Source organism: Brachyistius frenatus, unplaced genomic scaffold (genome assembly GCF_029030835.1).
Source record: "Brachyistius frenatus isolate BFR_SWC_R1_liver_20210118 unplaced genomic scaffold, ASM2903083v1 Contig_110, whole genome shotgun sequence".
In the NCBI taxonomy this organism is placed as follows: Eukaryota; Metazoa; Chordata; class Actinopteri; family Embiotocidae; genus Brachyistius; species Brachyistius frenatus.
This window is the reverse complement of record NW_027210709.1, coordinates 831,815-848,647: the sequence shown is the minus strand read 5'-3', so window position 1 is coordinate 848,647 and position 16,833 is coordinate 831,815. Positions and strand designations below refer to the sequence as shown.

The 16,833-nt window shown below is 40.4% G+C and overlaps 1 protein-coding gene across 1 annotated transcript; it reads right to left on the bottom strand.

The window, feature by feature from the left end:
• Window positions 1-1,646: 1,646 nt before the first annotated feature.
• On the bottom strand, window positions 1,647-16,537 carry scinlb (scinderin like b). The gene is made up of 17 exons (XM_069712472.1): window positions 16,430-16,537; window positions 14,008-14,195; window positions 12,672-12,826; window positions 9,809-9,970; window positions 9,059-9,208; window positions 8,564-8,653; window positions 7,989-8,121; window positions 7,345-7,433; window positions 6,992-7,207; window positions 6,775-6,908; window positions 6,421-6,511; window positions 4,997-5,167; window positions 4,731-4,905; window positions 4,154-4,269; window positions 3,886-3,963; window positions 3,682-3,742; window positions 1,647-2,436 (listed from the first exon to the last, which is right to left on the bottom strand). Exons 2-17 carry the CDS (start codon window positions 14,186-14,188, stop codon window positions 2,276-2,278), a joined length of 2,163 nt encoding a protein of 720 aa, XP_069568573.1. The 5' UTR covers window positions 14,189-14,195; window positions 16,430-16,537; the 3' UTR covers window positions 1,647-2,275.
• Between the last annotated feature and the right edge of the window lie 296 nt (window positions 16,538-16,833).

The window sequence follows — 16,833 nt, the reverse complement described above, 5'->3', positions numbered from 1 at the left end:
AGTCCAATGCAAATACTCCATTGCAAGTAAAAGTCCCGTGTGAAGAAATCATGTAGTATCCCATAGTAGCAGCAAAAATGTAGTTGCGTTACAGTAAAAGCACACTTTCGGTCCCTTTTTGACTATATTATTATGTATGACATCATCAGATTATTAATACTGAAGCAGCATGTTACTGTCCAGGGACAGCAGATCAATCTGGGGGGTGGGGGGGGGTCCTCAGATGACTCCTGGGAAAGGAAAAAATAAAAAAACAAAGCTCTGATCCACAAATCTGTTATGTTTTTAACCTTTTCTCTAATCTTACGTTTTTGGTGAGATGTTGGCTCATTTGAACATTTATTGAAATGAAACCATTTGAGAAGTTTAGAGGGAAAAATCCCTGTTTGGTGGAGCTGTTAACAACTCCGACATCTGAACTATGACCCTGACTACACACTACTTTTTGTAAATTGTCAGGGGCCAAACAGGTTGGAAACCCCTGGTTTAATCTTTAACTATGCGTTGTATTTTAAAAGCTTGTTGTATTATCCATTGTGTTAAATCTTCATATGAAAAGTAACTAAAGTTGTCAGATAAATGTAGTGCAGTAGAAAGTACAATATTTCCCTCTGAAATGTTTTAGAGTGGAAGAAGCATCAAATAGAAATACTCAAATCAAGTGACTTAAAATTGGACTTAAGTACTACACTTGAGTAAATCTACTTAGTTACGTTCCACTGCTGAGCATAGATGTGGCTTCTACACAAAGATACTACATTTGAGATTTTGACATGATATGGGTTTACATGATTTTAAAGAAACTTCAGTCTTCCTCACTGGAAACAACACACTCCTCTGAACGAGCCATTTGATCTGACTTTGAGTCTGAATCCTATTTTTTGTTACCTCCAGGGTCAAGAACTTTCCTTGAAAGATGTTCTCCAAAATGTGTAATCAGAAACACCTGCAGCTTTCTCACACCAACGGGCAGCCTAAATCTTTTAAAACCTACATTTTAAGATTGAATATTGAGATATCTGTCCTTGCTGAAGACGCTGGTCCATATGCATTAAATCTGTCTGCTTGGAGTCCTGGTTTTCATTACACAGGATCTTTGTTGGCCCGTGGACTCAGAAGTGAGATTGGGTGTTTCAGTGACTCAAAGCTTTTAAAGTTGTACTTTAAAATCCCATTATTTAACACATGCGCACATCCGTAGAAATTAAATCAAGTATATTATCAAAATACTAATTTTAGCTACCTTTTTAAACTGGTGGCTTAAAAATCACAGGAGGTTTTGGAAATGCCACTTGAGAATGGATTCAGATTGCAAACTACTCAGAAAGTAGCAGTAAAGGAAAGAGATTTTCAGGTTGTAATGCTGCTCCTGTTTCGTCTTGAAGAAAAATGTGTGTCTGCACGTCCTGAAGGACTGCGCAGCTTTGAACTGAGCTCCCATGCTTTCTTTCTACTTGGACAGATGCTGCAACTTGCAACGAGATCCCATTCTCTCTCCCCGAGAGAGAGAGAGAGAGAGAGAGAGAGAGAGAGGAGGAAGGCAGCGAGAGCTGGCTGATAAACCCTTTTTTTTTAATCAGATTGTGAACATGCTGGTGGTGTAGTGCACATTTAATTTCACACATTTTATTTAAAAGCCATCCATGTGAGCTTTTCAGGACCATTTAATAAAGAGCTGACACACCTGACGTGTACATACGTACACGGTACGCCTTTTAAAATTCACAAGCACAGAATATGATTAAAAAAAATTAAAAAAAAAAATGCAACATGCAACTTCTTCTAAGTGTACAACCTCCATTGTTAAAACACGTCGCATGTAGACATGCAGTATGAGAGTAAACTGTTTCAACACACTGTATTAGTTCCTTATGAAAAGCAAACAGACTGTAAAGACGTATAGAAAGTAAAATATGATGGTTTCCTCTGAACTCAACTGCACTACGGTAAAAGATGGAAATATGAAATGGCTTTCCTTTCTCTTATTTCCTACTCATATTAGGGGTGTTTGCAGCTACTGGATGTAACAGATCAATAAGCCACTTCTACCTATTAAGGATAATGCTAATAGATGGCATCACTTTACTACTGATGTGATGAATTCCTGATTATGGAGTCCAGCGCACTGCACCAAGACCAAGGCATAGAGGCAGCCATTCAACCTGATAACATCAGTTTTGGCACTTAGGGGATTAGAATTAAGATGAACAAGAATTGGCAAAAGCGGGAGTGTTGCATAGGTAAGGACGAAGAGGAAAAGTCTGGAGCTTTGTGTTCAGAAACGGGCACGAATTCTGTCCAATGGATCCATCTCCCACATCTTGGGGTCCCAAGCCTGGAACCAGCCAGTGAAAGTTGGAGGCTCCGCTCCCTGTTTGATGGTGGTGATGGCCAGTCCTCTGCGACCGGAGGGGTCTGACTCCACATACTCTTTAGCTGCACGGCAAGACGTAGACACAAGAGGGGACAGGTAGAGAGAGACAGAGAGAGACATGGAAAGTGAGAATATGTAAAAATCTAACAGCATCACATCTGCAGACAACAGACTTTGAATAACGGGAACTATCAATCTGCAAGAACTGCTTACAGAACTGGACGAGCATTCATTAGCTGTGTTTCTAGCTGCTTGGCATATATAGTACTCGCTACCATTTATCTCTAAACTCTAAGGGAAACGTGCGCTGCTAAATGCTCCATTGTGTACAGCAGATATACTTGCTAACTTTATTTGTCTGCTGTTTAGTACTGGTCAGGTAGCGCTGCAAGCTTTTATGCTGAAAACAGCTGCAGTTACAAAGCGACCGTTGTGAGCCGTTGGAGTGAATCACAACAGTAAAGTTATAGACAGTAAAACCAGTGCAATGAGCCCAAAAAGGCTAAAAGGCTCAACAGGAGCTGACAGAAACTGCAGAGTCAGTGAGTTGATCACTATGAGTGACACCGTTCATATAACACACGGTATGATATAACATTGTTACTCTGATTAGTGCAGCTTTAAGATGCTTTACCTGAATATGTAGCTATAAACCTTTTATCTAATTTAAAACCAGGTGATTTTATTTGTAAAACTACTTTTCACACAAATCACGTGTCATGATGTCATTTTTCCAGTCATACTACATGTACGATAGGCCTAATATTTTCTTTTATTCTGAAATTCCATCAATAATAGAGTGCTATGTATTTGGCTGTACATTGTAAACTTTATCTAATTTTAAAAATTTTAGGTGAACGCATGCAAAATCACAGAGTAAGGCAAAAACCCAAGTTGAAACCTGCTGTGAAAAACTGACTTGGGATCAGTTCTTACTGATACTAACATAATCGAATTACAGCTACAAGATCATAGCAGCATCCTCACATTGACTCATTTATATATATATATATTTTTAAATCACAATACTGTCATCTTATTTCCACAACAGCACTTTTCAGTATTGACAAGTATATAGTGTTAGTGGATGTAATGGTGGTAGTGGATCCTGACAGGAGGTAACAGTGGAGTTTGAGTTAAATCTTAAAGAAATATTATTTTACTGTTTACAGGGCAGGATGCCTTTTAAAATCCTTTAAGTCAAAGCCCACACCTATGAAACCAGAATGTTTTCTGTCAGTGAGTATCTAAAGAAAGACAGTGTAATCTCCATGTGCTTCTCTGTTTAGAGCTGTAGTGCAACAAACCTATTTTGGGAGCTCCGTTTCTTTCCTCTGTATTCGCTTCATTGCCAACCCAAAGGAAGAGCTGCAGGGAGGAGAGACAGGTCCACATTCACTCAGAGATTCTTCAGCAGAGCTTCACAAGTATGTCATTCAAATCAAAGCTCTGCCTATATTCAGTCTGCATAGTTGATAAGACTAAAATGACATCTCATATGCTAATCTTACCTGGTCCCAGGTATCCAGGAGCATGACATCATCAGTGGCCAGATCGGACTGATTGAAGTCTCCTGGTACTTCTTCCACCTGAGGGACAGGCGAAAAGAAAACTCAGACTGACTGTGTGTAGGTCTATGAGCATTTGAATTTCAGTGTTTCTATACACTATGATAACTAATTAACATATATATTGTATAACTAATATAATTTTCCAGGTGTTACGTGTAAGGCCCGCTAAGAAGAAACAAATCCTGCTGTCATCTCTTCACTGACTTACAATGAGTCTTCCTGTTTTGTTGGAGCAGCCAAACAGACGTGGAGGTTTGACCATGTTCTGCAGACTCTTTGAGGTCTGGTACTCCTTCTTGCCTCCCAGAGCAGACCAGAAGTCAGCTGTGAGAGAGAAAAACACAACAGTCATCAGTTTATTTCTATGTAATCTCTGCTTTGTTTGTTTGAACAAGAAGTGAATAACAATCTCTTTGAGCCAGTGAGTAACAAAATGCATCATCTTTTCAAGTCGAATCAGAACCAGACCAGAAATGTGGGAGTTATGTCTTATCAAGCCCCATCAGTCATTAGTGCAACTGGTTAGAAAAGCTTGAAATGAACGGCAACACACAGCATGCAGAAATTAGTCATGACTCGTCTTTTGGCTTTAGTACACTTCTACCTTTTTTGGGGGGGCAATCAGCAACAAACAACAAAAGAGAAGTGAGCTACTTTTATTTGTGTAAAAATTAGACCAATTTGACTTTACTGGGGAGCAAAGATAACTAATAAAATATACAGTGAAAGACACCATAATCATCAATCCCCCAGTTTCTTTTCATGGCAGTCTGTTTGAAACCCACCTGACTCCTTGCCCTCTGACACCTGGCTGGCACTTCCACCCAGGAAGCCCACCACATGCTTGGCCGCCTCCATCTCTTCATCACTGGCACCCACGCCCCGCCACACAAACAGGGCTTTCGGGGATTTCAGCACAAACACGTCATTGGTGTTCAGGTTGGAGCCAGAGGCCTCGACCTGAGGATGCAGACAGTTGAGAGGAGGAGATCAGAACTCTTTACACTTCCTGTGCAGACAATCAAACTGGTGTGCTTACAAACCAACTCACCTCCACAGCCCGGGTCGCACGGGAAGAGCTCTGCCGGATGTGGAAGACGCGAGTGCTGCCGGCCTGCGACTGTCCACCTTTGCGTGACGTTCCTCCACTGTGGATGATCATGGGTTTGCCCTGGAAGAGGCTCATCAGGTGTGGAGGCTCCTGACCCTGAGTCACTCTCACCTGTGGATGGGCGCAGCCAAGTCATTCATAAAATTCACCAGAAATGGCGGTGGCTTCTCAAACTATTGTAATTTATCCTTCAGGTAATACAAGTTGTGATACAAAATTAGGTAGACCTCAAATAATTCATATGTAAATTAAAATACTGGAATTGAAACGCTGAATTAAAATTTTGGCCTTCTCATAAAGTTGATAAGATTTAAAGAACCAGACCAATATGTTTACAAATTTCATTACCAATGACGTCTAGTCAACAAAATATTGAATTAGGCAGTTTAAACAAATACTACCTCAAAATAATAATGAAATACTGACATCAATTAGATCGATAGATCGATAGATAGATCGATATTTTATTAATCCTGCAAGGGGACATTTTTTGAATTACTGCTCACTGGATGTTCACTGATTGATTACATAATTAAATCCAGTTTCATCACTCCATAGGAAAATAAAACTGAAACCAGTGAATGCCAAGAACTGAAAATAAGTACATGTAAAACTTTCAAACATGATAGCATTAGCTGTGAAGTAAACGCGTATTGTAGTAAACAAAACTGTATATAATAAGACATATCTGAAGCTGCTTCATGTTTTCAATATGTTTTAACTTAAGGGTCAGGCTTGACCCATGTTTTAATGCATACCTTAGTTATTGCACCCTAAGTATGAAGGTGCTGCAGTTTGAGTGGTATGGGAAATTAAAACTAGAGAAACACTGCCCTCTGGTGGTTATCCCGAGTAGCTTATATTTTGGATGGGATAGGATAGGAGTCAGAATAATTAGTCTTTGACGGATAAATCCTTTGTAACCGTTACAGTTAAGAGACTTGAACCATCATCAGCATTAAAAAATGATTTTCAGGAGGCAGTCAGACAATACAGTCTATGCTATGAAACGCAGCCGTTACAGCACCTCAAAAAAATACCTTGCACAAGATATGAGCAAAGTCTATTGAGTAAATTCATTTAAAGGTCATTGTGGACGTTTCAAGGTAGGTAAGGATTTTGGCAGCAACTTCCTCCTCAATTTACAACACCTTATTCTCATAGAGAACTCATTCAACGGTACCTTTATTATTCTTGTCAGTCATCTTAGAAGAATGACTCATAACATAATTACTATGGACACTAATTGCACCTTTTTTATTATTATTATTATTTCTTTTTCAAATATTGAGTATTAACTATTGGACTACAGAGGTTTGTTCATGCATGTGATGTAAAAGGTGACCAATGAGTCAAGATCTAACCTGAACTGGGGATCCTCCCATTGAGTCATCCATCTTTACTGTAAGGAACGCTGAGGCTGCCAGTTCGTCTTGTGTGCACTTCAGCCCCTGCCTGACAGAGTAACACACACACACACACACACACACACACACACACACACACACACACACACACACACACACACACACACACACACACACACACACACACACACACACACACACACACACACACACAGTCTGGATGATTTCCCTGAAGTCAGATCATTATGCGGTGTGTGTGGGTGTGGTGGGATAATGTGCGTACACAATCGAACTGTATTACACAAATTGTACTCATCACACATGTTTATAGGGACCTCTGCTGTTACCTACCAGGTGTATATGATGTGTTGCTCCCGGCTGCCCAGGCTGTAGCTGTACAGGATGAGGTAACAGTCTCCACCATAGAAGTGACCGTAGGAGGAGGGATCCACAGGCACAGTTGCGCCGTTCTCAACCCGCCAGATCTGAACACCAGACCACAACCTTTTAAAACAACTCACCACTTTGTTTGTCTGTGCCATGTTTTTACTTTTTGACACACTCTTACCTGGACCTTGCCCTTGCCATCGTCCACCATGCCATGCTGGGCTGCCATGGCTTTGTTGGAGTGCAGGGTGGAGGCATCAAAGGGCACCTGTTCCACTTTGGCTATGCGACCAATGGAGTAGGCCTTACTGGGGCCTGTGGTCTCGTCCTTGTCCTTCCAGTCGTTGAAGAACTGCTTGAACAGAGTCGTCTCACCTCCTGCAGGAAGTACCTGGATCTGCAAGTCAAACAAGGATATAGCTGTTCAATTAGCTGCACTGTGTGTCATGTGTCATTCGTTTGCCCGAATATTTACATTTCTCTCCGTGTCATGTTTTTTTTTTGGCAGAGTGATTAAGTATATGGCAGCTTTACCTGTGTCTTGTTGTTGTATCCCTTGTCCTTGATGAACTGCTGACCTGCAGACATGGCTGCTTTACGCTCCGACATGTTGGCCTTAGGACCTGAATGGAGTCAGTCACAGTCACATAATGAGAAGCCCGTAAATTTAAAAAAACATGGTGCGAGTCTTTAAACTATTTGGACTAGAGCAGATAATCTGTGACACCCACAGGAGGCTGAAAAACATATTAAACTGATCTCAGCACTGACCTACTGATACAGGAGATTTGCCTGTTTTAACTCAGAAGGGCCAAAACAAAATTGTATTAAATTAATGCAGTGGTATCATGATGTGAATTTGAAGAAAAAAAAAGGGATTTTTTTTTTTTTATTTTATTTTTCTATCTTTGAGCTTAAATCCGATTGATGTTAAAGATAAGAACATACACTTTCACAAAAAAAACAGCAATGTGGAAGCTAATGTTCAATGCTTAAACTAACATTAGGAGTTTCCAATTCTTCTTCATCTTAACTCTAATCCCTTAAATGCCAAAACCATGTTATCAGGTTGAATGACTGCCTCTATGCCTTGGCCGCGGCGCAGTGCACTGGACTCCATAAGGCATAAGGTCACAACATTTTCTGCATTATTATTGAGGCTATGAAGCTGCTTCCACCTTTCCATACAAAGATGTTCCTGTCCACCCCGTTGTCCAGGATGTAGCACTCCTCTGGACACAACATCGCCTGTTTAAAGGGACTGGATGGAGCCACCGGCGTCACCTTCATCGAACCGGATGCATCTGAGATCTGAAAAGCAGTTTGATTCCCAAAGTGCACAGTTAGAAGAGGACATATTTTTTCAACCTCCACAAAACATATTTATTTGTCACCACATTTAAATACATTTTTACATAAATGTGTATTTTTAAGGTGCTAAATTGTGATTGTTGTAGTTGTTTGGACTTTATAATATGAGCTGCATAAGCAGACAGTATGCGAAATGTTTTTTTGCCCTGAAACTTGACATTTAAATTATTCACTTGATTTAAATATGTTAAACTTTTAATCATTACTCGATTAAGGCAGTAAAACTCAAGCTTTGGTCTTCAAATTAAACCAGTTCCCCAATATTACAGCTCTTCATTATCAGTCTGAATTTAAAATCCTGCTCAGTGAAAAATTCCTCATTAAATCTTAGCAGTTATTTTCTATAGTTTTTCCTCAGGTAACTGTCAGTTGTGTTTCTCACCATGTAGAGGGCACCCTTCTTCCTGTTGGACGTGTCCACCTTGTCGTCATCCGGAGTGCTGGGAGCAATGGCGGTTTTGGGCCCGAGTGCCTACAGAACAAGCAGAGGAATAAATCAGTGTTTGTTTTAATTAACACTTATACAACAGTATTGATAGTGATTTTTTTTTTAACGTAGACTGTGTCCTATGGCTACTTTCAGATTAAAAAAAAAGTTACATTATAAATATACTCTGTAAAGCTCCTCCTCTCCCTCATTAGGGCTCTCCGGACTTTACCATCCCCTCTTGTTCCAAAGGAAGTGTTTACAATGCCGCCTTGGCACAGATTTGGCACATGAGCAGCTCATTACAAAGGACAGCGTTGTGTCGGCTCATTCCCACGCTGACTAACTCACTGGCAGTGAAATGCATTGATTACACGTATAGCTGCTGAGGTGAGAATCTAAAGAGAGTCACTAGAAGAGGAATAGAAACAAGGAACGTGTGTGTTTGACCTCCAGGACTTCGGCTGGCTCGTCCCCTTCATCCACCAAGTGCACCTTCGCTCTGCCATTTCTCTCATTATCTCTGATGTCGATGGCGACCTGAGAGGCCTTCAGACGCTCAAAACGGTTACACTCAGAGCCGCACCACTGATACACGTTCTGCAGGACAGCGAAGCACAGTGAAGGAAGATTAAAAAGCTGTATACCTTAACATTTTCACAGAAAAATATTTAATCAGTGTCAACATAAGCTATGCCTTTATTACAGACATACACAGCAATTATAAGTAATATAAATGGTTGGAAGGACAGAGACAGATCAACTTTAGCAAACAAACATACTGTACTGTATCAGTTGTTCATAAGAAACTCAAGTACAGTTCTCAGCTGTACTATATGAGTATTTCTATTTTGGACTATTTTGTATCTCTGTCCCTCATCAAAAATAGATTTATTTTACAGTTGCAGGTTACTTTTTAGATTAAGAATATAAAGTATATGATGAACCCCTGAAAATTGTTGCATTGTTAAAGATAAAAGAACAAAACATATAATTAATTAAAATAATTTGATCCTTAAACACCTGCAAGGGAAAAAAAGCAGCAGACACATTGTTGCATCAGTAATTCATATATGTGCAGCATGGCATTCTCTAAATTAAGTAGATATACTTTTGATACTTTAAGTACATTTAGTTGGACATTTACTGTAAGTATGTATGTATTTTTAAACACACACAAATATAAAAGAAACATCTCACTTTTCCCAAGTCGATGATGAAGCAGTCTCCTTTGTTGAAGCTGGACCAGGTCATTTCCACCTCTGTTGCTCTGATGGCCCTGCGACCCTTGACGTGAAGCAGGCGCTTCACATTCATGTCATTGGTCACGACATGCTGGAAACCTGAAGCCACGCCCCCTTTCTGTAACATAAAACAATAATTTGGATGAAGTTATATGTAAGATCCCAGATATATTGGAAATGTGAGCAGAATAAAGGGAACATGACCTAATTTTACTTTCTATTTATAGTTTTAGTTGCAGACACTATATGTGGGCCAAACAAATAAATCACAAATGCACAAATGTTTGAGGGAAGATGATTCCATGAGACACAGAGTTGCCACACAGTGAGGGTGAGAGGAGTTTCACATAGCACTGTCGAACCTCAAGGAACAAGGAATTGTAAATCATGCCGCCAAACAATGAGATCAACACATAAATCCCAGCTGACAAAACTATGAATGTTATCAAATGGAAAAAAAGAAGCATGATGCCTGCCTCTGGACAAGAGGAGGATCATGTCTGCTCTGTGCAGTTGTACCTTGGGGTTGGGGTTGTCACGTGACGTGCCATCCTTGGTGAAGCCATTAAACAAAACAAGTATTTACAAGACATGCAAATGAAACTCTGCAAAATGAGGAACAGAAATAGTCTCTGTGGGAGAAGAGCAATGTGTCTTGCTGGATAGTTCATGTTTGATGGGCTTTTCAATATGTAAAACTGACCTGTGTCAGTTTATGTAAAACAAGAAAAAACCGACCATGGAAACATTTTACCCACAGCACTCAGGACTTCATCCTCTACGGCTACAGACACAGCACAGAGTCTTGTTAGCATCTGGAGGAGTGGCTATTTCAAAATGGAAACCATACTCATGCTGTTTGTCTTTGTGCCGAGCACCAGTAAAACTTTCCATGGCAACAATGCAGGCCCTGTTTACTCTAAAGATTGCTTCCTTAACTCTGGTGTTACCAAAACTATGAAGAGCTGAGGAGGTTTGGTTCAGTTTCTCCCCCCTTTTCTCCGCTGTGGGAGTGTGTGCACTGACATGTGCAGAGCAGAGTTTCCACCCTCCAACAAAAGTAGCAAACACGTATTTGGGGTAATTACATCCAACTAAAACCAGGACGGGGGCTGGATGCTCTTTATGACAATGAGAACCAGATGGCTGGTAATCGTGGCTCAGCTTGTGCTTCAAAATGTCTTCCTTTGAACAGGCTGGTTGCCACGGTTATAGTCGATCAGGCCGTCGGACACACCCTGAGATGTAAATAGCAGAGGGGTAATGCTGTGTTTTCTCTGAACTTTAGACTTATCAGATTAACTGCCTGGTAAAGTTCACGAGATGCCGTCAACCATTAAACAATGTAGATACAGTTCGGTCAGAGAGCTCTGAGTCATATTGTGGCTGTGATCAGTCACCGTAACGCTCACTGTTTATGAAAGTTAAAATCACTTTATATTTTATAGGGTTCATTTTTAATGGAAGACTGAAAACACAAGAAAAGGAAGAGTTTTCAGGATTGTTTCTAATTCAGGAAGTCATTTAACAGTGACTCCAAGCTGCAACCTACAGTTAGTTTGTGAACTTGCACTGTGAAGGCTCAATTTTACGTATTTAGGCCGTCGCCATCTTGCTAATTTGTGACCATATTGGGACGAGCAGGAGAGGAGCGAGGGGTGGATCTGTCTCGATCTGATTGGGAACCTGGGGACACTACGCCCCGCTTACTGCTAGCTGAAACCTGACTCCATCACACAGCTGTCAATCAAACAGACACATCCCCTAACATACTGCTTTTTGAGGTTTAATATCTAATTAATGACGTGATTACTTTCCCGCCAGGAAACTAATAAGAAGGAGTGACTTTAGTGAATGACACCAAAATGACTCGTGGGAAAAAATGTATTGACTTTGTATTTCAAAAGGGAAGTCCAATGGGTGTCTATGGAGCCAGAGGCTTTTTGGAGCCAACCTCTAGCGGCCCTCAGTGGTATTGCAGTTTAAAGGACTTCCGCATTGACCTCGCTTTTCAGACCCTGAGGCTATACTTCCACTTTCATATACAGTCTATGAATGGCTCCCAATGGTTTTTGTTTGTAGGGACTTCATTTTAAGCAAGATCAACATGCAACCTGCCATCACACGAGCAGCTGTGATGTTGTGCTTACACATAGCAGTGTTTTAAACTAAATAGTGATATCAGCATGGTAACATGTAAACAATGCCAACATGCAGGTAAATTGTTTATCATGTTCCCTGCAGTGTGCTAGAATGCTAACATAGTTAGCATTCAACAGGAAGTACAGCTGAAGCAGATGGGAATCTCATTCGTTTTTCAGGTATTCAGTCATGAAACAAAGCACTGGACAAAGTACATATTTTAACTGATGATGCTGATGGATGAAACAGTGAAGGGATCACCAAAGTCACTAGGACCCAGGACTTCATGGCAATCTCTCATCTGATAGCTGTAGAGATATTTCACAGTGGCCCAGTGGCAGAGTGGTGGACAGATCTATAGAATAATTACTTACATAGCACCACAGCTCTAAATACAAAAAAATTCAGAAAAGTAAAAAAAAACGATTTTGTGATTTTGTGCAGGAATAGTTTGTTTTTTCTTATTTCCTACTCATTTAATCATGTCTTTAAAGGAGTAGGAAATTCAGATAGTGATGCCAGTAATCCTCTGCTGCACTGTGTTCTAATGCAATTGTATACGAGTCTTTCATGGGTGTATGTTTTTATGTTCTGTGCCTCCAATCGGAGACACTTTTCTATCATTATGTGACAGCTGATACATTTTTTTAATTTTTTTTTAAAATCCTGATGCCCACCTGGTATTTGATGCCTGACTTGAAGTAGCCCAGAAAAGTGTTGGATTCATTATTCTGCACCTCCCTGAACTGCACTGGCCCGCCGCCCAGGAAGTCGTCCAGCTGTGTGGCAAAGATGGCCGCGGCTCCACTCTCATCCTGCGAGCACTCATCCCCTGCAGAAAACAGACATTAGTTCTCAAACGGTTCCCACAAAAGCTTTTAACTGCTTCACGCTGTAGCTCAAGGATCGAGTTACTCAGAGCACACTGGAGCACTTAAGTCTCTGCAGCGACCTTACAGGACCTCTGAGTCAGAACCGGAGTCTTTAAGTCACATCAACCACATTTGCAGCAGAGCAGCTTTGTATCCTGTTATTACCGTCAGATGGCATACAACATGGATAAAACTATTCCATAATTTTACATGACTAACATCGATCCCAGACGGAGGATTAATTATGCCCACTGGGTATTTCTACTGTAACATCTTGCAGATGGTTGCAGCAGAGAACTAAAGGCCTGTGTCTCGACGTGTAAGCACTGCAGGATACTTGGCGGGTACAAGCGTGCAAGGACTAGTGCCAGTGCTTGTAGGGGTATTCCAGAGGTGAGTCACGCAGCAGTTTCATTTAGGCCTATATTTTTGTTATGTAAGTGAAAATTTACTGAGGTTGAAAAAAAGAATTTAATGTTCAGACTCGTTAAAGTTGCACGTCACTGTGTGTCAGGTACAGGCCTGAACTGAGGTTATGGTCAGACAACACGGCACAGAGGGAACTGTGACGGCGGAGAGGAATTTTACAAACTGGCATGACTTTCGGGGAAATCATTTCAGCTATGCACACAACAAAGGGAGTTTCAGCTCTGAGAGCAGAGGTTTCATTTGTCACAACCACAAGATAAAGCATCACTTGCTCTCTAGTCTCAGCTAAAGCTACGTATGTGTGTTTCTATGAAAGTAAGAATGAAATTGCATGCAGGGTTAAACATGTGCCACGTACGTGCATACACAGTATGTGTAGCTTTGGAGGAGGTGACTTTTAAAGTTGTAAACATGTCACTTAAATTGGAAACTAACTTAAAAAAAAAAAAAAAAAAAACTGATACTGAGGTCATGGTCCAATGTTTTAATTTTTAGAGAAGAGATACTCAGGCACATTTAATAAGTAGTGAAATATAATGCAAGACTGTTCCTGTTGCGAAAACAATACTGACATCTGTTTTATAGAGACCAACTGTTGTTGTTTTTTTGCAAAAAAAGATAAAACAATCCCAGCAAGCAGCTAAACTGGAATTATTAGATTACTTTAATTGCTTTAACACGCTGCCACAAAACACTGATGTCCGCATCTTACCCAGCCACATGTGTATGTTGTATGAGGGTGCTCTGGTGGTAAGGAGCAGCAGGTAAGAATCCCCGGTGTAAAAGCTGCCGTGCAGGGTCTTGGGAACCGGCTTGAGGTCCAGGTTCTCGATACGCCACACCTGCATCCCCGGCTCCTTCCCCGCAGTTTGAAACTCCTTATGGGAAACCATGATGGCTCTGAGACACAGGAAAGAAAAGAAACATGGAGATGCAGGAGGCCAGAGAGAGACACAGGGAGTGGTTTTAATGTTTTTGCTGCAAAGGGACTGTTGTCAGTGTTAAACCAAGCAAAGGACACACAGATGACGACAGAGACGGAGCACACTGAAGACAAACCGCCTGTGAGAAAGATATTGTTTTGCACCAATATCATGATGTGCTTCCTGAACAGTACATGCTAGTAAATATGTGTGAGTAACAACTGAAACAGACAAACCCACAGTGGTTATAAATGCATGTTCTATTTTGAAGGGAGACATCTTAACGTGTATTGACTGAACCAGGCAAACTAGTTTTCAAACCTTCGACTGCTGCTGCTGTCACATCTATGATTTTTTTTTCAGATTCGTCATTTAGTTGAATTGCTTAGTATTGATTGTATCAGGCATTTACTGTATGTCAGTGACAGGTGAAAGTCATATCTCCCATTTTTTAATAAACTGGAGAACAAAATGATCTTTTATGAATAAACTCTAGGATTGGATATTCTTATAAATTAAATGTGAAATTCATCATGAAAGGTTTGGAGACTTGTGAATTTAATGTAGCAAAGTTCAAATAACAATTCATAAAGTGTCACAAAGGCATCAGAGAAGCAAAAGAAAGTTTTTCATGATGTCTTTCATTTTGAAAATTAAGCTGTAAAACCCAACACATTGTTTGAAATAAAGAATGCTGAAACCAGATTAATGCAAGAACATTGTACCACAATTCGTAGATAGTTAATCAATAAATCATACCCCTGCCAAAATAAACAAGATAATCACCACACGCCCAGGAAACTACACAGAACAATGTGCACAACCTACTTTTTAGTAAAAATAAAGCTTGATTTTACTGTCACATAACTACATTCACAGATTGCTTCAATAAATTAAGAACAAACTGCAGCACAGTTCAGCTCTTTACTGGCACTCAAACAGGAAGTTGGAAATTTAAAAGAAATGTAATAAAATAACATTTCATTTTGTGATAAGAGTGAGTCTTTGCATCACAAAGGTTGGGAGATTATACATATTGCCATTTGCCCTGATTACACAAGAGCCAGATTACAGTGTCTGTGTGGCAGCAGGATTATTGCTGCATGCAGTGAGGTTGACGTCGTCTGTGACGACACAACCCTGACCGTGTCCACTTCCGTATACCACAGGGCTCACACACTATATACTTTCCCCTTGTACAGTATAACTACATCCTACACCTGCTGATTGTCCAGGGTGTGTTATTTACAGTTATTAACACATGACATCATATACCGGTGGCCACATCAAACAGAGATAATCATAAAAGCCACACACCATCACCATCTGAAGGAATATTATTGTTGTGCAGTTTGTTCAGCTACTGTAGTAGCGTGCAGCTCAGGTTTTAGTGAAGGAGGAAAACATCCAGTGGACTTCCTGTAACAGGCGGCTTAATAAATGCTGCATCATGGACACAAACCTCACAAAAGGTTCAATTACATTAACTGTCTGCACTCAGATGCACTGTTAATAACACTGATGTGACACTGATGAAAAGACTACTGCAGGTCTGTCGGGGTAAATACAGCAAGGAGTATCTTTAAACTCATCTAATCTGCTGCTTCCATCCAGATGTGTTTTTCTTCTGCTGACTCATGGAGACTAATGGGCTGCTTCTCTTATTTATTTAAATGAAAACGTGCAGTTGTAAAGAGTAAAGTGGAAAAAAACAATCCATGATTCTTCCTTGTGGCTTTCCTTTTTCTCTTCTTTTTTTTTCCCCTTCTTTTTTTTTGAGTATTACATAACATCCAAACTACTACTTCCTGCACTTCGATGGCAGCTTTTTGCACTTATTAAAAATATAAAAACAGACATTGTGACAATAAATGTCTCCAGTAACCAAAGCAACAGGCTGTTTTTACATCATAAACTAGCGTTTTATTTCCTGTTTTCGGCTTCGTCCCTGGCAGCTGTGACCCAAGAGCCAAAACGTAGCGGAGACTTTCCACATCTGGAAATTCACTCTTTTTACAACTGCACATTCCAAAACTGCAGCCACGTACGAACACAAAACACAAGGATCATATATTCATATCGCAAGATGTGCAGCTATTTAATTTAAAGAAATTACGCACGACTGAAAGGGCTTGACAGATAGCCTATATGTCAAAGTCCAAAACGTCCCAACCTTTGCGTGCATGTTAAAAAAGGAAAAAGGAAACTCACAGTTTGCAAGATGAATCACACAGGAGAGGAGAGGAGTAGATGTGCTGATGGAGGTTGTGGATGGGTGAGTGAAGCGCGTATGAAGCGTCTTTGTGTTTTAATTTTCTTGTAGAAGAGGAGGACGAGGATGAGGGGAGTGTTCATATCATGCGGTTTATGGGTCTGTCTGAGGAGAAGAGGGAGCACTGATTGGTCGACAGGAGTAGCAAGGATAAAGATGATCCTTCAACCAGTATGCAATGCTCTCAAAAAAAAGATTTAAACTGTGTTGAGAATGTTAAGGCACACATCTTTCATTTTCAGTGCTGTGTTAACTTGATTCAGAGCTGTTGTTTTTACAGTGCAGAATAAATATATGTGTTCAGGGAGGGAGGAGCAAAGTTTATTTAGTCAAATTTCTCAGA